Source organism: Amblyomma mixtum, chromosome 2 (genome assembly GCF_055824585.1).
Source record: "Amblyomma mixtum isolate Tamu chromosome 2, ASM5582458v1, whole genome shotgun sequence".
Classification (NCBI taxonomy): domain Eukaryota; kingdom Metazoa; phylum Arthropoda; class Arachnida; order Ixodida; family Ixodidae; genus Amblyomma; species Amblyomma mixtum.
The window spans coordinates 274555800-274580438 of record NC_143013.1 but is presented as its reverse complement, the minus strand read 5'-3'; the positions used below and the strand labels follow the sequence as shown (position 1 = coordinate 274580438).

Below are 24639 nucleotides of genomic sequence, written 5' to 3'. Positions count from 1 at the left end.
CCAATTGATCTGGGTCCCTGCGCACTCATCGCATCCAGGGAACGAGGCGGCCCACAATTATGCCCGAGGATTCGTCGACCGAGATGTGGTGTCGCCCGTCCTGCGGACGGCGAGAGTTCGTATGGTTACATTTCATGACATAACCATGCACTACCGCTTAGGTAGACTTCTATATCCCCCCGCACATAGTTCTCTCACCAAAGCCCAAGAAGTTGCGTGGAGGCAACTCCAAACGAACACTTTCCCCAACCCCGCGATATATGCCCGCATATACCCTGGGGTCTACTCCCCTTCCTGTCAACTGTGTGGCCAACATGCCACTCTATCCCACATACTCTGGGCTTGCCCTCGGGACTCCCCCCCTCGAGGCTTGCAGCTCTCGAATCCAGACCAGTGGGAGGCCGCATTGCTCAGTTCCGACTCGGACACACAGATCCGGGTTGTGACAAGAGCCCTAGAAGTCGCCGAACGCCACGGGCTCATGGCCACTTGATGGGGCTGTAACCCCACACCGTCAGATACATTTGTCGACGAAAATAAAGTTTATCCTCCTCCTCCTCCTCACTGGCGTCGGCATGCATACCAATGTGCAGCTTCATCAACCATTCTTTCTCCTGCTGAGTATCTCTCGGCCAAGATTGGAGGAATTTCTGGTTGGATACACACGGCTCGTTCTGCACACTGATGTACCAATCTATTCGTCCGATTTCTCATTTCGTCTCCATGTATTTAGAAGCTTGGAGGACGAAAGTACGACGCACATCAAGCGAGAAACGTACTCATGTTGACTCCCAGTCGCCTGCAGTACCCTCTTCCTGGCGTTTCTTACTCTCACCGCCGGATGGCGCTACTGTCTACGGGAATTGCGAATCATGAAACTGAATCATGAATCAGTTTTGAATCATGAAACTGCACATCTGATGGAGTGCACGGTACTTTTCCAGTCAATTAATCAGTCAGCAACCTCAGCTGGTTCAACGGCATCAGCACTGTCATCTTTCTCATTGCCATACAAGTATATCTACTCCCTTGAACACTGCATTCTTTGGCGTCTGTATAAGGAAGTATCAAGAACAGTTGATGAAAGTGGCCTAGCACGTTTGTACCTCGAACCAGACAAGAAAAAAGTCCTCAAATGGACTTGGTGAAAACATAGACGACAATCTACCAGAATTTTTTTTGAGACTTATCGAAAACTCCTCTCTAAGCGTTTCATGCTCGGTACTGCAAGATATACACATACATGTACACAAACTGTTTTAAAGGGAGTCTAAGTAGAACTCATAAAATTACTGTTCTCAGTAAAAAATAATTTTTTGGCTCTTCCCGGGTCTGTGTCAAGTTTGTCCAGCAGCAAAAGACGAATTTTTCTGCGAGGGAATTGAATTTAAAAATTTTCCCGCTAGTTGAATCAAATTCGTAATGTCCTTACTAAAAAGGACGGATTGCCACAGAATTGAAGCTAATGGCCCTGTAGCGCAGCGTTTGAGACAAGCGCCAAAAATATCGGTGTTGACGCGCGCATTTTACTTGCAAAATCAGCCGTTGATGGCGACACCTGAATTTTTTTTCTTGGTTTTGTCTGAGCCTTTAAAAGCTCCATTTTGGGTGATAGCGGTCTCCGTGATTAGAACGTCGTATCATATCTATACAGGCCAAAGTCACTTTGCCCTCAGTCATAGACATGCGCATAACGGGGGGGGGGGGGGGGGGGGGCAGCACAAGGTGTGCAGTGGCTCCCCCTATAGACACTGGAGAGAGGGGCCCAAATTTAGTCCCGTATCCAGAAGACATGAATAGGCGCTACTATGAACCTCCGCTCCGCTCTGCCCTTACATTTGTGCATTCCACTGCCTTCAGAGTCCCTTTAATAGTGCAGATGGTGATAAGTGCCCCTGACTGCTTTTTCTCCGTCAGCTTACATAACATGTATCTCATAACATTTTTTTTACCAGGTTTCTATGGGTGTGAGATTTGCCGTGGTTAGGCTCAAATCAAGTTACCCTTTCTTTGAACTCGTTGGTTTGCTGCCAAAACAAATAACAAGAAATAAGGTTGTCCTTCGCTTACTTCTAGCTGCAGGTCGAAGAAGATGAGAGAGGAACACAGGAAAAGCATTCCTAACATTCTCTGCATTTCCTCGCTGGCATTGATTTCGAACATCAGCCTGCGGTCGCGTCGATAGGTGTTTGCTGTGTACCCGCCCAGGCACATGATGATGAGTAAGAACACGCCGGCAACTACGAGCCGCACCTGCGTGGGACATGCATCCATTCAGATATAAATCATCACTGCACAAAGAATTTCAATAAATTCACTTGCATTAGATCCAGGAAAGAAAAAAGAAATTAACAATACAGCGACTACCTAAATGGAAAACAGCACACAAACTCAGAACTCTGTAACAAGGCATTTGGAAAACTCCAGTTGAGCAATATCTCAAGTTATTTTTTTTAACAGAATATGCGCCAATCTGATTTCTGAAAAGTACAAAAATAGCGGGAGACTTGATGGACATCCGAATATGGCAGTGTGAATTATGCATTTTTAGAGCGCAGCTCTTTGGCGTCCGTTCCTGGGTTTCGCGTCGTCGTCGGCGTCGGCGTCGGCCTCGTAACCAGCTCCGCCCCCAATGTCACGCTTTTCAATTGGTCGAAATGCTCGTGACGTCACAGTGCGCGAATTTCAAATGGGGCCAATTGTACTTTGGCTAGTAACCATGCAACCAATCAAAGGGATCGTATAGTGATGCTGCAACTAAGTTGGACTGAGTTTACTTAATTGCTTAATTAATCACTTAGACTAATTAATATTGAGGAGAATGAAGACGTCAGAAGAAAAGAAAAGAAAGACGCGCGCCGCAGCGACAACAGCGTCCGCGGAAGGAGACGCTGCTGAAAAACAGATAAGTACGAAGCCGCGTTCCCTCCACCACCACGCACTTCCCCACTCAAAGACGTTGCTCGTTTTATATACGTTGTGTCGAACATCCTAGACAGTTCCAACAATTGACAGGTTAATGACAGAACACGATGGATAGAAATGCAATAATATAAATATGAAATAGCCTAATTAACCTTTCTAGTTAGACCGCATAAATCAATAAAACCGAGAACGAAATTGGTCGAGTTGGGGAATCGAACCAGGGTCTCCGGAGTGCGATACGAGCACGCTAGCCACTCCGTAATGCCAGCTGAATGGCTTGGAATGAACAAAGGCGCGTCTAGCTAATACGGCGCCTTCGTTCACTCCCATCTTCCCCCTTTCCCTTACGGCGAGGTGCAGGTGTCCACCCAGATATGCGAGAGAGATACATTTCCTTTCCTCAAAAAATAAATTTACCGTCCAGCAAGGCGTACAGCCGAATTGGCGATGGCGTTCTGTGGACTCCCTGGCAGCGTTGCAAGACGCTGTCGCGTTCCACTCTTACAGGCGAAGCTTAACATGTTAACCACACATCAGTAACAAACGCAGACAGCCAATGGACGCGTCATTCGCTGGCAGCACTTCATTCATCATTCACAACCGAGCCGAAATTGCCGCTGCCGTTCGCCACTGCGAAATTATCTGCCAGTTCTTTCTGAGCCATGAGCGAGACGACCGATCGAAGTCCTCCGTCTGCTGCTGCTGCCGCTGCTGCTGCTGCTGCTAAACGAGCTGCCAGAGCAGAGGCCCAGCGCCGTCGCCGTCAGAATCCAGAGGTGCGTGCCGCCGAAGCAGAAGCTTACCGTCGCCGCCGTCGAGATGATGCAGGAGTACGCGTCGCCGAAGCAGAGGCTAGGCGCCGCCGCCGAGAAGACCCTGCCATTCGCGCCGCCGAAGCGGAGGCTCATCGCCGCCGCAACCAGCAGTAAGCGAGGCTGAAGCAGAAGCTCATCGCCGCCGCCGAGAAGACCCTGCCGTTCGCGCCGCCGAAGCGGAGTCTCATCGCCGCCGTCGAGAGCAACCAGCAGTAAGCGAGGCTGAAGCAGAAGTTCATCGCCGCTGCCGAGAAGACCCTGCCGTTCGCACCGCCGAAGCGGAGGCTCATCGCCGCCGTCGAGAGCAACCAGCAGTAAGCGAGGCTGAAGCAGAAGTTCATCGCCGCTGCCGAGAAGACCCTGCCGTTCGCACCGCCGAAGCGGAGGCTCATCGCCGCCGTCGAGAGCAACCAGCAGTAAGCGAGGCTGAAGCAGAAGTTCATCGCCGCTGCCGAGAAGACCCTGCCGTTCGCACCGCCGAAGCGGAGGCTCATCGCCGCCGTCGAGAGCAACCAGCAGTAAGCGAGGCTGAAGCAGAAGTTCATCGCCGCTGCCGAGAAGACCCTGCCGTTCGCACCGCCGAAGCGGAGGCTCATCGCCGCCGTCGAGAGCAACCAGCAGTAAGCGAGGCTGAAGCAGAAGTTCATCGCCGCTGCCGAGAAGACCCTGCCGTTCGCACCGCCGAAGCGGAGGCTCATCGCCGCCGTCGAGAGCAACCAGCAGTAAGCGAGGCTGAAGCAGAAGTTCATCGCCGCTGCCGAGAAGACCCTGCCGTTCGCACCGCCGAAGCGGAGGCTCATCGCCGCCGTCGAGAGCAACCAGCAGTAAGCGAGGCTGAAGCAGAAGTTCATCGCCGCTGCCGAGAAGACCCTGCCGTTCGCACCGCCGAAGCGGAGGCTCATCGCCGCCGTCGAGAGCAACCAGCAGTAAGCGAGGCTGAAGCAGAAGTTCATCGCCGCTGCCGAGAAGACCCTGCCGTTCGCACCGCCGAAGCGGAGGCTCATCGCCGCCGTCGAGAGCAACCAGCAGTAAGCGAGGCTGAAGCAGAAGCTCATCGCCGTCGCAGAGAAGACTCTACCGTTCGCGCGGCCGAGGCCGAGGCCAAACGCAAACAAAGGCTCGCAAACAGTCAGGGTGCAACAAATGCTTTCCGGCGACAGTTTACAGACAATACGTTTGGAAGTGTGTGTTCAGTGTGTGATCGGCTCTGGTTCCAAAATGACGTGAAACCGCTTCCGGATACGTGCCGTGAGAATCTCCGGTGTGCGTTTCCCAACTCGGACTTGTGTCAATTCAGACTGTGTTCTTCATGCATGCAATCTGTGCGGAAAGGTGACATTCCTCATTTTAGAGCGCAGCTCTTTGGCGTCCGTTCCTGGGTTTCGCGTCGTCGTCGGCGTCGGCGTCGGCCTCGTAACCAGCTCCGCCCCCAATGTCACGCTTTTCAATTGGTCGAAATGCTCGTGACGTCACAGTGCGCGAATTTCAAATGGGGCCAATTGTACTTTGGCTAGTAACCATGCAACCAATCAAAGGGATCGTATAGTGATGCTGCAACTAAGTTGGACTGAGTTTAGTTAATTGCTTAATTAATCAATTAGCCTAATTAATATAGAGGAGAATGAAGAGGTCAGAAGAAAAGAAAGACGCGCGCCGCAGCGACAACAGCGTCCGCGGAAGGAGACGCTGCTGAAAAAAACATAAGTACGAAGCAGCGTTCCCTCCACCACCACGCACTTCCCCACTCAGTAAGACGTTGCTCGTTTCATATACGTTGTGTCGAACATCCTAGACAGTTCCAACAATTGACAGGTTAATGACAGAACACGATGGATAGAAATACAATAATATAAATATGAAATAGCCTAATTAACCTTTCTAGTTAGACCGCATAAATCAATAAAACCGAGAACAAAATTGGTCGAGTTGGGGAATCGAACCAGGGTCTCCGGAGTGCGATACGAGCACGCTAGCCACTCCGTAATGCCAGCTGAATGGTTTGGAATGAACAAAGGCGCGTCTAGCTAATACGGCGTCTTCGTTCACTCCCATCTTCCCCCTTTCCCTTACGGCGAGGTGCAGGTGTCCACCCAGATATGCGAGAGAGTGAGATACATTTCCTTTCCTCAAAAAATAAATTTACCGTCCAGCAAGGCGTACAGCCGAATTGGCGATGGCGTTCTGTGGACTCCCTGGCAGCGTTGCAAGACGCTGTCGCGTTCCACTCTTACAGGCGAAGCTTAACATGTTAACCACACATCAGTAACACACGCAGACAGCCAATGGACGCGTCATTCGCTGGCAGCACTTGATTCATCATTCACAACCACATTCTTAACGTACGCTCCCTTGCCGCACATGCCAAGGACGTACACCACGATCACATTCTGCGCCATTCCTCTGTACTTTGCTTTGCTGAAACCTGGATGGATCCCGAAGAGCCTCTCGAAATCATACATTTCCTATACTGCTGTGGTGCTCGCAGAGACCACAACAGAGCGGCGGGAGTCGCTATCTACTTGCGCACAGGTCTCTCTGCAATACCAGTCGAAATGTTTGGCACGTCACATGAAGTTGGCGAACTGTGCGCCGCAAAGTTGCCCAACGGCTTGCTGGTAGTAGCTGCCTACTTCGCCCCTACCGCACTCACAAAAGACGTCGTGCACTTCCTGCAACTCGCATTAACCGTCCATCGATCCACACCGATGTTAGTAGTGGGGGACTTTAATGTTGACATAAAGACAAACAGCCATTTCCTAACACTTATGCGGGAGAACATCCCGTTCCTCTCGCTCGTAACGCGTCCCACGGCTGTGACAACCTCGCGAGGCACTTGTATAGATCTCGTCTTTGAGAATCAAGCATTGGTGTACCAAGTCGAAGATATATCAGTCTATTTCTCCGACCACAAAGCTTCCTTCATGACTGTCAAGAACTGTTAGTGGAGTCTTTGTTAAAGGAATACGTGTGAAAAATAAAAAACAAATTCTGTGATAGCGCATACATGTGTTGCTCGATTTCTTTGCCTCAATGTATCGAAAAGGTGAAACAGCTTATTTGCTGCGCTCAAATTTCGCATTAGGAAGTAACGTAATCGTCGGTAATTTTTCTTTCACAGCTGTTGCGCTCTTCGGTCTATTCCTCCGGCGAGTCTGCCTCCGCGCACCGCGAATCTGCGCGTCTTCTGGACCGCGCTGTATGTGTTTTTTTTTAATATTTTTCATGCTTTATAGTTTAATTTCTTTATTTCGACAACAAACGGTTACAAATATCCCTCGAGGCCAGCGCACCTTCCACAACTTAATGCGGTGAGTGTAAGACTCGTATCTCCGCGAATCCCATTCATGCAAGTGCGACGACTGATGCACGGCGGAGGCCAATATTTATTTCAGACTTTATTTCAGACTTTATTTCAGCATCAGACGAAACACAGTGGCATTAAGGGTCCAGTTGTGAACGTTTGCGTTGACGCGGACGAGATGGTTACATCGTTGCCCCGTGCCATCGAACAAGACCGCGCTCTCAATGTGCATCTGAAGCGGCGTATTCTCGCGAAGACGACCTACTTGGCGGGGGCAGTGAGAAAATGTGATTTGCTGCCGTGGCTCAAGGTGCTTTGCGATAGCACACTATACAAGCACTACAACATCAAGTGCGACTTTGCCCGCTTGGGTGACATCACTGAGGTGGACAAGCAGGACGAAATTGAGTCGCTCCCGGAATGTGCGGACCTCAACGATCCCATCCAGGCGGCCACAGCCATGACGTTGGCTCAGCACACCTTGATATGGGATGAAGAAAAGTTTCTTGTCATTGCTCCCGGTGAGGGAAAGAAGCCCCTGAGCATTCTTTACGACGAACATGCGGAGGAGCTCTCATTCCCACAGATTTACCTTGGTGAACCACGGCGAGTGGACGCCAGTGCCAAACCAACCGTCTTCACGCACGCCATGAGCGAGATCCGCAGGTCTGATCGTCGAGGTGCCGCCCCACAACACGTACTGTACATGGCCATGAAAGTGTTTAGGCACCGAGTAGCCAGCGACATGTCTGTGGCCTTCCGCAACGTCAGAGCGGTGGAAACCCTAACGAAACAACAGCTACTCGACAAGGACTTCGTTCAGGAAGCGGTAGAACATGACATGGCTTTTATGCATGGCATACCCAATACCGTGCAGTACTGGGCCAGGCGCAAGAAAGACCTCTTTGCCATGATCCGCCAACTGGGTAAGCCTACGGCGTTCCTCACACTGTCTGCCTCGGAATTGCACTGGCCCGAGCTGTTAGTGTTGCTTCAGCGACTTCGTCTACAACCTGATGAGACTGCAGTTGCCGTAGAGGAAATGAACAGCATTTATCGTGCCCAGCTAGTAAATGACGATCCCGTAGTCTGTGCCATCTACTTCGACCGCCTGGTGCGCATCATTCTAAACATACTCCAGAATACCCGGATATCCCCCTTCAGACCATACGTAGTGGTCGACTACTTTAAACGCATCGAATTTCAGCATCGCGGGTCGGCACACGCGCACATTCTTCTCTGGCTTGATAATGCCCCCGATGAGCAACTCTCCATGCACATGCCCCGAACTCTGGAAATGGCCACTACTCTGCTTTCGCTGGACACCACGTACTTGAAGCGGGAGCGCACGCAGGTGCACCAACACACCCACACCTGCTACAAGCGCAACAGCACCAAGTGCCGCTTTAACGTCCCCTTCATGCCCATTGATGAACCCATGGTCGTAGTGCCTTTCCCGAGTGTGGAGAGTGAGGCGCAGAAGAAACACATCGAGATGCTCCAAATCAAGTACCAAGCCATGCAAGCAGTTCTGGGAACATCACGGCATCACGGACAGGGAGCAGTACATTTCGGTTCTCCGAGCAGGTACACCTCGTCCCACCGTAATGCTACCCCGTACCGTGCAGCAAAAGCGGGTTAATTACTTTAACCCATGGGTGGCGTCCGTTCTAGATTCAAACATGGATCTTCAGATCGTGCTCGACACGTACGCGTGTGCTGCCTACGTGGTAGAGTATGTAAATAAGGCCAATCGAGGTATGTCCAATCTGAACCGTGCGGTGCAAGAAATTGTCAAGGATAAGGGGGACATGGATTACACGCAGGCACTGAGACACTTGGGCGTGAAGATGCTCAATGCGATCGAGCTCTCAGCACAGGAGGCCGCCTGGTGTTTGCTCAAGCAGGACATGTCGCAGGCTAGTCGCAAAATTGTCTTTGTAAACACTGCCTGGCCTGAGGAAAGGACGCGCATCCGGAAGTCTCACGCTCAAATGGAGGAGGAACGCTTGGACGAATCTAGCACGGACGTTTGGAAAAGGACTATGATCGAGCGCTACGAAGACCGCGCGCCTGAATTGGAAGTCGTCACTCTGGCAGAGTTCGCTAGAGACTACAACATCTACACCTGCAAGAAGAGAGTTCAGCGAGTGATACTTCGCTACCGCGGTTACTCCATCGACGATTCAGTTAACTTCAAGAGAGAACATGTCCTACTCTTCTTTCCGTTTCGTAAGGAGGTGGACATCTTAGACCAAAATTGTTTCGAGCGGCTATACGAGGAAAACACTGACGTCATTCGGGAGCACAAATCACGCTATCAGAGTGATGTAAATATTGAAGACCTCCGTGCGGTTTGTAATTCCCTGATACGACCCAATAACGAGGAACGGGAGACGGCTTCTGAGATTTCCGATGTGACCGTGCACCCGGCAGCCATGGAGAACGACGACTCTGATCTCCTAGACATTGGTGCAGTCGAGTCCAATGCCCCGTTTAAACAATGCCCCGCCGTGTGCACGCGCCAAGACGTCATGAGCAGAGATCAGTACCTGGACACCATGCGGAAGACAAATGATGAGCAGTACGAGATCGTCCGAGAAGTCCTACACCGACTGACAACTCCGAACTCTCCACCACTGCAAATATTCTTCACGGGAGTGGCTGGATGCGGCAAAACATTTGTACTGCGCCTGATCATGGACCTCTACAACAGGTACTGTAACCCTGCTGGCCCATACAATCTAAACGCATATGTGGCTTGCGCTACAACTGGAAAGGCGGCGGTGGCACTAGGCGGAGTAACTGTGCACGCAGCGTTCAAGCTTAGCCTCAAGACAGACAGCGGACTCAGGGACAACGAGTTGAACACCTTCCGCTATGCTTTCAGGAATGTCAGATGCGTGATTATCGACGAAGTTAGCATGATGTCTGCTGATATACTACACAGAATCGACTCGCGGCTCCGCTCCATCACCTGCAAATATCTGCAGCCCTTCGGAGGGTTGGACGTCATTCTGTGTGGGGACCTGCGTCAGCTTCCCCCCGTTCGTGCAGCTGAGGTGTTCAAGCGCGTCAAAACAGACGACGTGTTTAACACAGAAATCGCGTGGCACCATCTCGCCTACTTTGCACTCATTAAAGTGGTACGACAAAACAATCTCAGGTTCTCCACGTTGCTTTCCAAAATTGGAGATGGTGTCGCATTAGACCCCGAGGAAATCTCACTTATCGAGAGTCGGTTCGTTCCACAGCAGGAAGCAGAAGCTTCTTGCCCCGGTGGCATACGCTTGTTCTACTCCAACAGTAACACACGCAGACAGCCAATGGACGCGTCATTCGCTGGCAGCACTTGATTCATCATTCACAACCACATTCTTAACGTACGCTCCCTTGCCGCACATGCCAAGGACGTACACCACGATCACATTCTGCGCCATTCCTCTGTACTTTGCTTTGCTGAAACCTGGATGGATCCCGAAGAGCCTCTCGAAATCATACATTTCCTATACTGCTGTGGTGCTCGCAGAGACCACAACAGAGCGGCGGGAGTCGCTATCTACTTGCGCACAGGTCTCTCTGCAATACCAGTCGAAATGTTTGGCACGTCACATGAAGTTGGCGAACTGTGCGCCGCAAAGTTGCCCAACGGCTTGCTGGTAGTAGCTGCCTACTTCGCCCCTACCGCACTCACAAAAGACGTCGTGCACTTCCTGCAACTCGCATTAACCGTCCATCGATCCACACCGATGTTAGTAGTGGGGGACTTTAATGTTGACATAAAGACAAACAGCCATTTCCTAACACTTATGCGGGAGAACATCCCGTTCCTCTCGCTCGTAACGCGTCCCACGGCTGTGACAACCTCGCGAGGCACTTGTATAGATCTCGTCTTTGAGAATCAAGCATTGGTGTACCAAGTCGAAGATATATCAGTCTATTTCTCCGACCACAAAGCTTCCTTCATGACTGTCAAGAACTGTTAGTGGAGTCTTTGTTAAAGGAATACGTGTGAAAAATAAAAAACAAATTCTGTGATAGCGCATACATGTGTTGCTCGATTTCTTTGCCTCAATGTATCGAAAAGGTGAAACAGCTTATTTGCTGCGCTCAAATTTCGCATTAGGAAGTAACGTAATCGTCGGTACATTTTTTCACCTTCGTGTTGCAATGGCTGCATTTGAGAAATTTAAGGAAAACAAGGAATAAAAAAAGGAAAAAAAATGTGAGAACAGTCACCACTGCGTAACGCGGGATTAAGCAACAGCTGTTACGGTATTTATATTTTACTATTGTCCGGTTGGGGATTCCTCCGCGACACACTCCTGCTTCCTCGGTAGCCACCCTCCGGTTAGTTCCACTAGTAACCAGTCAGCGTCGTACCTTCCTCATTTCACGGTAATAACCATCGTCCGAGATGTTCCCATAGCAACGCACCCAGGGGTTACGCTTACCACTATGACTTACTTCTCCTACTTCTATTACTGCGACGACGCGAACCGCAACAGCTGTGGCTGTAAAATATAACCAACGTGCATAAATCTCAGCTGGCAAAGCCCCGTATGTGACATGCGGAAATCGTAGAACGGATATCGCAAGCGGTATGTGGCTGTCTTTTAGTGCGAAAGCAGTCATCCGAAGGTTCAGAGCCTAGTGAAATCGTATCTTAGTAGTCACCCTAGTGCTCAGGTAAGGACACGAAGGTCGGGGTCTGAAGGGTGGTGTGCTCGGTGGATCTGGACCATGGGCTTCACCACATAGACCGAAGTGGGCAGACTACGGAGGGAAGCCTTCAGGAGAAGCCGTAAACTTGAAGTTTTTTTTTATGTGCATCACGGGAGCATAGAAAGAATGCTTAGAAGGACAGAAAGCTGGGCAAGGTGGTTGCGATCCATAGAATAGCAGCGCTCGTGTTTGGTTTTTCGTTTGTACTCGTCTTCCGCGCTATTATCTGTAGAGCATAATTATCTGTAGAGCAGATGGCTACAGACCAATCACGCTTTCTAATGTAGATTACAAGATTTTTGCTAAAGTACTGTCAAATCGGCTGCAGCTTGCAATGTCTACTTTGATTGGGCCTCATCAAACATGTGGCTTGCGGGGACGATCAATACAATCTAACCTACATGTAGCGCGTACGGTGTTGCCGTATTGCAGTGACGCTCAAGAACAATTAGCAATGCTGCAAATTGACCTGGCCAAAGCACTTGATCGAGTGTGCCATTCATTTCTTTTTGCACTTTTAAATCACGTCAATATCGGTTCAATACTTTCTACTGGCATACGCCTTTGTTACAAATCCTGTACCACGCGCTTGATTGTTAATGGCTGTCTCTCGCAACCAGTCCCAATTCAGTCTTCGGTGAAACAAGGGTGCCCACTGTCTCCGCTCCTGTTCGCATTATACTTGGAGCCACTTTGCATAAGTGTTATAAACAGTAGAGCTGTCAATGGTTTCCGAATAATGGGCCACGAACTGAAGGCATTGGCTTATGCAGATGACCTTGCGTTTTTTTGTACTGATAAGCCAAGCATCGATGAGGTTATTCGTTTAACGGAGTACTTTGGTTCGGTGTCAGGAAGTCGGATTAATCGCTCTAAGAGTTGCGGTCTTTGGTTTGGTAGCTGGGGTTCGACACTGTTGGGTTTGGGATGCCCCCCCCCTGCCTTGTGGATTAAGGCAGCGAGCTTCGAGGACCGTGGGAACATGGCGGTAGCGGCGAGGCTCAAAGAGGGGTGCTGTAGGACCTGTGATGCCTTCCCTCCTGCCTAAGTGGATTAAGGCAGCGACCTTCCGTGACCGTGGGACCATGGTCGCAGCGGCGAAAGTCAAAGACCGCCGAAGGCCGAAGATGCGGCGACGATGGCGGCGTTCCGTGGCCGAGTCGACCCTCGGGTCAACGAACAGAGTGGTGGTGTGCTTAGTGAAAGACAGCAGTGTTTGATTACTGAGCCTCTACCCTCTCCCATCAACCGAGCTGCGAAGGAGCGGGACAGCCAGCACCGCCCAGCCGTGGGTGGTACCCCCGGAGTCCACGTCTGCTCATGCTATTGGACATCATCCTTCGAACTATATTCCCCAGACAGGGATCTGGGGAATCCGCGCGTTATTTAACGGGAGTTGTTTTGAGGACTCCAGTGTGCTCTCCCACTAGCGAAGCAGTCCTCATCCACTGAGAGTCCCTCTCAGTTTCTCTTCTGTAATCATGTAAATAGCCTGTATAAAGTTTTCTTCGTTTTCTTACTCGTAACCCCGTCTCCCGCCTTCCTCGTCCCTTCTCCGACCCGACTACGCTCACCCGATCCCAATAACTGGTTGCCAGCGGTGAGATAGAATCTACACCCAACAACTCGATCGCTCGATGAGATGCCCAAGTCAAGTCACCGGCTCCAACGGACCCCGGCAGCTTCGTGATTGACGGCATCAGCTACGCTTCTGAAGACCGAGAGATGGACGCGTCAGGTCACCGGCTCCAACGGACCCCGGCAGCTACGGGACTGACGACGTCAGCTGTATCTCGGCAGGGTGAGTGCCCGATGTTTGCCATTCGTTTCGCCAGACCGCACTAGCACAGGCAGATGTTAGTAGTGGGATTCTGGATTTCTGGGAAATGAAAATTTGGCAGTTTTGTGTTTTATTCGCTTCAAGCTGAGGCTTTTGTGTTTTAGCGGGGATCAGCGGCACGAGGTGCGTTCCGCGATGGAGAAGTTCCAGGTAGAGGACCTCCTTGAAATTTTGGAAGAACTGGGCATATCAGTAGGCCCCGCTAAAACGAGAGAGGCGATTTTGGATGTGATACGGGCGGAGGAGGTGACAGTCGAGGAGGCAGACGAGACGTGGGAGACAATTTTTGAACGAAAAGCGAAGCAAGAAACGCGAAGGCTTCTCCAGGAGAGAGAGAAGCGAGAGGCGCAGGATAAGCGAAAACTCCGCGAGGAGAAAGAAGAGAGAGAACTGCTTCAGCAGCAGGAAAGACGAAGGCTCCGAGAGGAGCAAGAGAGAGAATGGCAGGAGCAGTGTCGTAGGAGACGCGCTGAGCTTGAGGAACTGCGGGAACGAGAGCAGCAGGAGCTCATGCGTAAGATGCAGTTTCTAAAATGGAAAAGGGCTCGAGATCGTCTGAGGAGTTACCGCAGAGGCGAGAGCTTTAGATCTTTCCTCGAAAACTTCGAGCGAATTTGTAGTGAGGAGGAGCTTGACCTGGGTGAATGGTCGATGATGTTGGTGGCCATTCTCCCTGGTGACGTCGGCGGCGTATTAGCGCGCCTGTCCGACGAGGAGGTCGACAGCTATGCAGTAGCGAAAAGGGCCCTATTTCGCTTCTTCGGCATAAAGGTAGAAGTCGACTCCAAAGGTCAAAGTGATGGCAGCGGGCAGCGCTCCCATCAGTGCGTCAGCGACCAGCCAACGAACCCCGGTTGGTCCGCTGCGCACGAAAGAGTCGCTCAAGAGAGCAGTGACATGGCTGGTTCTAGCCCTGAGACAGTGGCCGCTATGGCAAATGAGGCGGAGGTTCGGCGGAAGAAATACGGTACTGAGCTTGTATGCCGCCGCACTGAAAGACAGCTTTCCGGGAAAGAGCGCCACGGAGAGTTACCAGATATCAACGTTGAAGCGCCAAGTAAGAGCGCAGCGTTAGATATGAAGAGCGATTCCAGTCAGATTGTCGCTGGAGTCTGGAATGTTGATGACGCCGCCCCAAAACGCCTAATTCAGGACAGAGAGCTGTTGCGCTCAGAGGAAACAGCAGAGGTCACGGGAGCGAGTGATTCTGCAGGTGAGCCGTCGCCTGGCACTCTGAGCAAAGAACCAGCGGCTTTGCTGCGCGACAAAAATGGCAAAAACGATGAGCCTTTGAAAATTGATGGGCCGACTAAGGCGAGGGCCGGCGGCTTAGCACCTGTTGACCACGCGCGAACTTTTGACGGGCAGCGAAATTCAACCGGCGAGGTTTCCGGAAGACGGCCACGCGTGAAGACAGCTGGTCCGAACACCTCTGCAAGAACGCAAAAAGCGCGGGTCAGGCTTCTGCATTTGAGGACCCGGCGTAATTTGTCGAAATTGCCACCGCGGCGCTCAAGGGTTCGCAAGCTTTGCAATATAGCCCAGCAGACTACGCGTGCGCATGCAGGGCGTAAACGACCTGCTCCATCGAGAGATAAGGCATGTGACGCGGGCGGCGTGCTAGAGAGAAGGGTGCACGGTCGCCGCACAAAAGAACGCCACAGAGGACCCGCGAGTCGGAGGGGGACACAGCATGCGGGGAACCAAGAGAAGGGGAAGCGCCGCTCTAGCACAGGCGAAACTAATCAGCCCCGCAAATTTTTGGAAACCTTAACTGGTAGCCCGGCCGTCCGACCGCGACCGCGCAGGGCGCGTCTGAAGAACAGGAAGCGCTGGATTCTTTGAATGAATCACAAGACTCTTTCCAGGCGCATTTCACTAAGCACATTTTGTGTTTACTGTTTGCTTTTCCTTGTATTCATTTAATCAACTGTAGAAGAAAAAAAAATGAAAGCAAACCAAGTTTTGAGCTTTTGTGCTTGAGTGGAATTTTGCATTTTTTGTTACTTTCATTGTTGTAATGTAGCCTTGACGACTCTTACTTTTAAGTAACTTTTGTATGCGCAGTTCACTGTAGCGCGAGCGATTTCCTTTATGAGCTGTAATCTTACCCGCGTTATTATTTATGTTTTATTATTTGACGGCATCACTTCGTTGAGATTTGATGCGAATGGCCGTGCAGCAGGCACTTGTATACAAGTTTAACTGCGCTGCGAATTGTGAGAGCGCCCGCTGAGGCGCGGATGTACACCGAAGTTAAGGTGTCTATCGAAGTAACTCATGGGCGAATGTGGCATAGTCCCTCGCGTGGGCGCTACGAGATTACTTCGAGTTTTAGCCTTGTCAGGTTTGTTTTGTGGCTTGACACGCAAACTTTACTTGAGCTGACTGTTGCGTGTTAGAGTGCCCGCTGACATAGAAGCACGAACGAGGCCACTTTCGGCCATCATAGCTTAGGTAGCTGGCATGAGCTCCCAGAGAGGCTACCTTTTCAGCCGAATTTAGCTTTGCAGTAGGGTTATCTGCAGCATTTGTTACACGCTAGTGTCCGCTGACGCAGAGGGGCGAGCGAAGCCGCTCTTGGACATTGTAGCGTAGCTCGTGTGAGCTCTTAGAGATACTACTTTGTGTAGCCGTATGAAGTTGTGCAGTATGCCACTTCTGCAAGTTTGTTGTGCAAGTTTCGCACATTTATGTCGTGTCTGCTGCCATGCAGAACGAAAGGAAGACGACATGGGAAATTGTCGCACTTAAGAATAGCAAGTAGCTTGGGGCAAAATTAAAGCCTCTGTCTTCCCTCTCGGTTGATTCCTGCCTGCCCGGGTGACATCGAGGATCGTTTCAATTTGTCCGACCGATTCTAGACCCATTCTAATTTTCCCTCTGTTTCTTGATGTGTCATGCATTATGACAACACTTTGAAGAGGTCCAACACCTGAACCGTGCATCGGCTACGCACTTCGTGTTCGTTCAGGAAAATTTTGTTTCTTTAAGATTTTAGAGGGAAGTTTGAGTAATCAGTTTTCTTTGGTTTTGGTCTGGCGGGGCGAGTGGGCAGCAGACGGCACTTGTTTTGCTGTGTGTGGCTTGGCGTTTGTGGTTCCGTTTGACTCGCCTTCCAGAGAAATTCCGAGAGCCGGACATCAACGGCCGATGAAGAGAGGCCTGGAGAAAACGAGAGCCCCCTCTTGCACGTCCTGTCAGCCGAGCTGCGTAGGAGCGGCTCATCTTCCGGACGCATTGTCTGGCGGCGGGGGTGCTGTTGGGTTTGGGATGCCCCCCCCCCCCCCCCCCCCTGCCTTGTGGATTAAGGCAGCGAGCTTCGAGGACCGTGGGAACATGGCGGTAGCGGCGAAGCTCAAAGAGGGGTGCTGTAGGACCTGTGATGCCTTCCCTCCTGCCTAAGTGGATTAAGGCAGCGACCTTCCGTGACCGTGGGACCATGGTCGCAGCGGCGAAAGTCAAAGACCGCCGAAGGCCGAAGATGCGGCGACGATGGCGGCGTTCCGTGGCCGAGTCGACCCTCGGGTCAACGAACAGAGTGGTGGTGTGCTTAGTGAAAGACAGCAGTGTTTGATTACTGAGCCTCTACCCTCTCCCATCAACCGAGCTGCGAAGGAGCGGGACAGCCAGCACCGCCCAGCCGTGGGTGGTACCCCCGGAGTCCACGTCTGCTCATGCTATTGGACATCATCCTTCGAACTATATTCCCCAGACAGGGATCTGGGGAATCCGCGCGTTATTTAACGGGAGTTGTTTTGAGGACTCCAGTGTGCTCTCCCACTAGCGAAGCAGTCCTCATCCACTGAGAGTCCCTCTCAGTTTCTCTTCTGTAATCATGTAAATAGCCTGTATAAAGTTTTCTTCGTTTTCTTACTCGTAACCCCGTCTCCCGCCTTCCTCGTCCCTTCTCCGACCCGACCACGCTCACCCGATCCTAATAACACCTGCTGAATATGCTGGTATAACATGGACATGCAGGCCACCAAAGTACCTTGGCGTCCCTTTGAGTGCCTATAAGCATAGCGCACATTATTGGAAAGACCGCGTGTCAACTCTTCAGCGCTATGCTCAAACGTTTGTCCCCCATGGCCTCTCAATTTTTGGCAGGGCGACCGCCTGTAATCTGTTTCTCGCCACTAAAATATATTATGTACTGCAAATTATTCATTGCGCAAGACTTCCTATCCAGCGTTTTCACAGGGTTTTCGCTACCTTTGTGTGGGATTCGTCTTTTGAATCCATGAGGCGTGATAGCCTTTTTCGGCCTGTAAGCGCTGGCGGCCTTGGTCTAGTTCACCTGTATGTAGTGTCATGTTTCATGTTTTTCCGTGACACTACACACCCAATAGTACGTTCATTCCTGCAAACAAATTTAGTTCGTGTTTTATCCAACCTCATTGTGTCTTCCAATGTTTGTGACCGCCCGTGTTTGAGGGGCATAATGCAAAAGGTGTATTTGTATGTCCGTTTCCTACTTGTTCGTTTTTCTCCTGAGTTCTTTTTTTTAGTGTCGAGGAAAAAGTTGTACAAGGATTTGATTAGTATGCTCTTCCCTCCGCCCATGTACCACTCTCTGAATTTTGGTTTACCGGGGCATGACGTACTCAAAAGAGTACGTAAGATGCCAGTCTCGCCGTGTACAAAGACCTGTTTCTTTAAGTTACACACCGGTACGTTGCCCGTTAGAACATGGTAAGAGAAAAAGGGCATTTTTGTGTCTACATTTAATTGCCGCCTTTGTGATGAACCAGAAATAATTTGAGCATTGTTTCATCAGTTGCAAAGATGCAGTAATTTTCTGGGATATCCTGCAACGCACATTTAAAGAAAGAATTCATCTGACTCCACATTCTGTTCGCTATCTCACTGCGCTGCCATTTGTTGATAAACCCCTGGACATGTTCTTTCTGATTGGACTGCACAGCCTCTGGAAAACCCTCATGATGGACAGACACTGTGAACCTTTTGTGTCTACAAAGGATCACTTCAGTCGAATGGTTGTTCATCTAAGAGACGTGTATGCCCAGACTGAGTACGAACCGGAGTGGCGCTCACTATTAGTGATGTGCTCCGCATTGCCCCTTTTCTAGTGCATGGTCTTTTCAATATGTATTGTTTAACACTTTTTTTCATAATGGCTTGTATATAGTTCATGTACATAGAACATTACATCACTGTAATAAATACCATGTTGAAGAAAAAAAAAAGTCCCGGTTAGCTCAATTGGTAGAGCGACTGCTCAGGTGAAGCGGTGGTCCCGGGTTCGAGCCCCGGACCAGGACGAATTTTTCTTTAACTACGAAGTTTCTGAGAAAGCTGTATAGCTTTCCTTTGTAGCCGTATGGCTGCGCTCAGGTGGATGCCAATGAGTAATTACTCCCTTATTACAAATCTACTCCACGTTGGGGGATTCCCCTAAACATTTGACCAACACCGTTCCCACTTCGAGCTATTGATCAATTCGCTCTCGCCCTACAATAAGCTTGCCGTCCCGGTTAGCTCAATTGGTAGAGCGACTGCTCCGGTGAAGCGGTGGTCCCGGGTTCGAGCCCCGGACCAGGACGAATTTTTCTTTAACTACGAAGTTTCTGAGAAAGCTGTATAGCTTTCCTTTGTAGCCGTATGGCTGCGCACAGGTGGATGCCAATGAGTAATTACTCCCTTATTACATAGCTAATACATCATAATACGACACATGTAAGCAACAAAGAACTAGAAAAAAGGCAATGAACTATACAGCGCTAAGAATGAGTGCCACTCCGGATAAAACTCGGTCTGGACATACAATTCTTTAGATGAAATATTCCTTTGAGACATCATGCGACAGAGATTGAAAAAAAAAATTGGCGGGGCTTAGCTTTAGTTAAGCCTCGTAGGTTGCGAAAGCGAGCGCAGCGCCTCTAACGGAAGGAACGCCGCGCCGCGTCTAAAGAAGGAACGCAGTACGCCGCGTCTACAGGTCACGCGTGGCTGCCGGCCGCCGCTGCGCGACGACTGGACTTGGTAGCACATCTTTGACCCTTGTATGACGTCACGCTATGTCGTCACTAGGCATGACATGACTTCTACCGGCATGGCATGGCTACCGGCCGCCGCTGCGCGACGACTCGACTTGGTAGCCCATCTCTCACCCTGGTATGACGTCAGAGGTCATTCTAAAGGTCAAACGTGGCTACCGGCTGCCGCTACGCGTTAGGCCGTTCGTGAGCGTAGTATTGCTTTTGCAATAAAAGACAATTTGACGCCGCATTCTGTACGATATCTGACTGCACTCTGCCACTCTCTGCTCAACCCTTAGATATGTTATTTTCAGTTAGATTACACAGCCTCTGGAAAACAAGCATGGTGGATCGGCATCGTGAATCTGTTGTTTCTGCCAAAGACCCTTTCAGTAGAATGGTTGTACAAGGCTATCGCCGCAGCCGCACACGCCTCGTGTTAAACTGCAGCACATACTCGCGCTGTGCATTGCAGAGCGTCGCCCAACTTTCACCTGCGGCGCGAACAGTTATGTGCCTTTCCTTTTCTCAAAACCAGCCCAAGGTTTCAATTCTGTTGATTGCGGGGAAAGGAAAGGCACATAACTAGCTAGCTCCCCTGGGACAATGAACACCTCATTCGCGCATTGAGGTATGTTGCGGTGGTGTCTACGACTAAAAGTGCAAAAATACGTGCTTTCGAGCAATATTTCGTGCTTAACAATGCTAAACCTTCAGTAACATTTTCCTTCTTTCTATCTTAAATCATTACTCAAGTTCTGTTTCCAATTTGCACAACCGTGCACACACACACACACAAAAATCATCTCTCCTTCATGCTTTCTGTGGTCGCAGTGACTGTTTTCTTCTTTTACGACTATCCAGAACATTTATGATTGCATTTTTCGGGCTGCCCACCAGATGCAGTCTGACTGTGGAACCCGCTACCTTCTAACCTGTTTCCGTAGTAAAGCATCAAAGAAAGTACTAAAGTATTGATTGACTGAAAAATATATCCTACGAGCCCCTCCGCGCCCCTGATCTTGATGATAATACTTTTATGAATGCTTTATGTATAGCTGAGTGTATTTACCACTTTTTGAATGAATGATTCACCAGCTCCTTGTCCAGAGATCACGTCAGAGACAACATTGATGATGAGATAGATGGTGAGGAGGACAATGCTCGCCATGAAGACAGCAATCTCTTGGTATCTTTCCTTGAGCATGCCATGTACAACGTAGAAGAAACAGAATACTGGAAGAAAAAAAAAAGAAACGACATAAAACACTAACAAGCGCACACTAAACGCACTAGGATCAAAAGCACCTGCACTTAAATCCATAAAAAATTATTAATGCATTCTTACGCTGGCTACACTGAGGCAGAACAGCACACGTCAAAACAGCATGGCGACAAAGCAGCACAAGAAAGAAACGGCAAGCGACAAAACAACACAAGAAAAAAACAGCATGTCGACAAAACATCGTCATCATCATCAGCCTGACTACGCCCACTGCAGGGCAAAGGCCTCTCCCATGTCTCTCCAATTAACCCTGTCCTTCGCCAGTTGCGACCACCGTATTCCCGCAAATTTCATAATCTTATCCGCCCACCTAACTTTCTGCCGCCCCCTGTTACGCTTGCCTTCTCTTGGAATCAACTCCGTTACCCTTAAGGACCAGCGGTTATCTTGCCTTCGCATTACATGCCCTGCCCAAGCCCACTTCTTCCTCTTTGATTTCGACTAGGATGTCATTAACGCGCGTTTGTTCTCTCACCCACTCCGCCAGCTTCCGATCTCTTAACGTTACACCCATAATTCTTCTTTCCATAGCTCGCTGCGTTGCCCTTAACTATTTGTTAGCCACCACGTTTCTGCCCCATAGGTTCTGCCCCATAGCGAGTGCTCGTTTCGCTGTTCATCGAGAAACAGGGCAGGCTCATTCCTTGAGGAACAGCGTAGCTTGAACGGTGCATATGGCGGAACTAAGGGCTACGCACGCACTCCTTGCTTGCTTGGCTTCAGTGATCTATTTTCTTGGTTTGGTCCAATAGCCCTCGTCCGCTTTTCAGCTGCCATAGCTAAAATTCGCGGCGATGACGACGTCCAAAGCATAGCGAGAGAGGCTACCAGTTAACACAGGGACAGCGAGAGGTTGCAGCGATGGCCGAGCGCTCCATGGCATCGAAAAGCCTAGCGCGTCTCTGGTTCGAATTCAGATAGATGTATTATCCTTTTCTTTTTCTGTTTCGCACAGTTCTATAGCAAGGGTTATGAAATTGGGAAGTATCAGAATGGCACGTAAGAGCTGCAACAAAGAAAATAAAAGACGAGCGAAAGTGTGTAGAGGACAATAGATGTCTAATCTACAACATTATTACAGCATTATTACATAGGAGAAGAAATTAAATTCGAAAAACCGGAGTTTAAGAAATATGTCAAATCGTATTTTAAAAAAAAACCCATTTCTTTTCTTCAATAAGACATTGTTGCATTCATTAATTTTCGGTGTAATCAAGGTGTATATATATTATCAGAGTACGGTGTGCTATGTGTCTGTAATCTGTGTGTGTGTGTGTGTGTTTACAATTACATGAGTTTTGCAGAGTGCCGAGATGTGCATTTAGCGTTTCTTTTTTCCCTTAAATTCTACTAAGTGTTGTCTAATCCCGTATGTATATGTTCACTTTTATGTGTTGAAATATTTATATGTTCAAATGTGTTTTTTGTAATTGAGAGCTGTTTCCCTGTCTATCTTTTCTTTTTATTAAGTGTGCACTGAAATGCCGAATTGTGCTACCTGGGGCAGGAGCCTCTGTCAGGCTATGAGCCTTTAGCTCCTGCTCCTTTTTTCTCTGTTGTGAGAAAATAAAATGAAATAAAGAAAGAAAGAATCTTAGTTTTATGCCACAGAATTCGAATATTGAACCGAGCTTCCTTTTACTGAAATGATCGCCACTGCACGAAATAATTCTATTCTATATTTTGGTCCCGACACACAGAGCAGTTGCAGATAGCCTAAGGTATGCTTAATTATTGAAGCCTACGGCAGCCTAACATGCGAAATAAACAAAAATGAAAAACTAACTTAAGTTAGACTCGGGCTAGTTAGAATGGAGTTGGAATCTAGATAGCTTGCGCGCTGTTTCTCTCGCCCACGTGATCAGTGCATATGAGCGCTGCGTTATTTGCCTTACAACCACGGGGCCCCTGTGGCAGCGCAGTTGAATTGCACTGATGGATGCAGTACGTATTTTACCGGAATTAGAGAGTGCAGCTGTTGCTGCCGCCGGGTTTCACGACGTTGGCCGTATGTTCCTTAATTAAGTAGACCACTTTAAGGAAGCAACACACACATGTTTGCGCAAACACTGAAATTACTATCTCGAATGTACATTTTTAATCAAATCAAAATTGAGAGGCAATAAACATTCTGTGAAACGAAATTCCGTGCATTTATTCTACAGCTCTGCTTGAGTAAACTCCCACCTGTGTTTGTTATGTTAGGTATGCATTTGTTAGGTGTTTTTTGTGGATCCTGAGCTAAACGGTCAAATTTGTGGAAAACAGACGTTTTCACACAATTAGCCTCTAAACGATAAAAGTAGGTTTGGTCAAATGGTGCGAAAATTGATGTTTGGAGATAATTTTCTTCGAAGCGAAAAAAGAGTTTTACTATAAAATTACACTCAACAAATGCATGCTGACGCATGAATTTTCAGGTAAGCTGTGTATCAAATTTATCAAAGTAAAGTAACCGCCGGTCAGCCTCAGACAACCAATGTGCAACTTGCTGATTGAACACTAGAAAAAAAAAACTGAAAATGTCGGCTCGGGAAATCCTGCTATCTTTAAAAGTAAGCATCGCATACTGGATATTTTCAGTGTATGAAGGCTCTGCAGCTCTCTCGAGAAAAAAATTGCTGAAGATTCGATTGCCGACAGTGAGAAATTTGAAGAATATGAGCTTCTGGTACACCCTAAGCACTACGTCGGGTGTATTTACAAGAATTCAGCATCATGATGGTCAACCCGCAGAACTGGCGTTTCCAGAACAACTTCTTCAGCGTTATTCATTCCATTACCAACCAGAAAAAAGTGGAAATTTGAGATCGTGAATATTTTCCAACCCTGTTCCTTATTGAGTTCCTGAAACGAGCATTCACTAACTCCAAAGGCCGGTGACGTATGTGCTGTGATTTACCGTTTGCGGTGTTATGGCTATAATAGTTCTCCCATCCAGCAGCGCTGCGCCGTATTCCAATGTGCTGTTTTGTCCGACGTACTGTTTTTGACGCGTGTTGTTCTTGACCTGTGCTGTTTTGACGTGTGTTGATTTTCCCCTGTGCTGTTTGACGCTGTGCTGTTCTCTCATGGCTCCGCCAAATAGAAACACCTCGAAGGGTGATAAATGCGCCGATTAAAAATTCTAGAAATGCATTTAGCAAAACTCTGTCTCAAATACGACGACAGCATTATCTGATGCAGTACATCGAATTGGACAACTTACTTGAGGTGAAGCACAACATGATTGCAAAAGTGTAATCATCCGAGTTCTTTGGCAGGGTTACCAGTCGCTCCACCGTGAAGCCCAATGACACCAAAAGGCTTAATGATGAAAAGGCAAAAAATGTCCATTCTATTTTAGTAACTGTTCTCAACGGCTTAACCTGGAATTACAAAATGAGGAATTAATTAATATGCAGCCTGGCAAATCATTAGTGTAAGGCAGAGCAAGCCACCCTTTCAGTCACATTCGTTCAGTGTAATAAAAGGCAGTATTTCATAAGCACCACATTTTGCCTGGAAGTGACTCCTTCTAGTGACATTCATTACGACAACAGGGAGGGAACGCAGTTTTCCTTATGCGATACATTTCTGCTGGAAAATATTATTTATAGAATACACGCGATGGCAGTTAAAAACTTTTACAGGGACACGTAACGTGAATAATTACATGTACTGCGCTTTGTTGGCTCGTTGCATGAGAAAATACAGCGCCATAAAAGGCAATAAAGTAAAGCAGTGAAAGCTAGTTGCAAACACAC

At 49.1% G+C, this 24639-nt stretch overlaps 1 protein-coding gene across 7 annotated transcripts in view; it reads right to left on the bottom strand.

The window, feature by feature from the left end:
* Positions 1–24639, bottom strand: part of LOC149364050 (uncharacterized) — a 49426-nt gene that overhangs the window by 22791 nt on the left and 1996 nt on the right. For 6 of the 7 annotated variants that reach the window (XM_089574034.1, XM_089574037.1, XM_089574035.1 and 3 more), the window contains exons 2-4: positions 24102–24261; positions 20681–20844; positions 2071–2253 (exon numbers count right to left, since the gene is read on the bottom strand). In XM_089574034.1, coding sequence (XP_089430160.1) covers positions 2071–2253; positions 20681–20844; positions 24102–24261 — 507 coding nt within the window. The remainder of the gene's footprint in view (positions 1–2070; positions 2254–20680; positions 20845–24101; positions 24262–24639) is intronic. The other variant, XM_089574038.1, reaches the window with a different exon arrangement.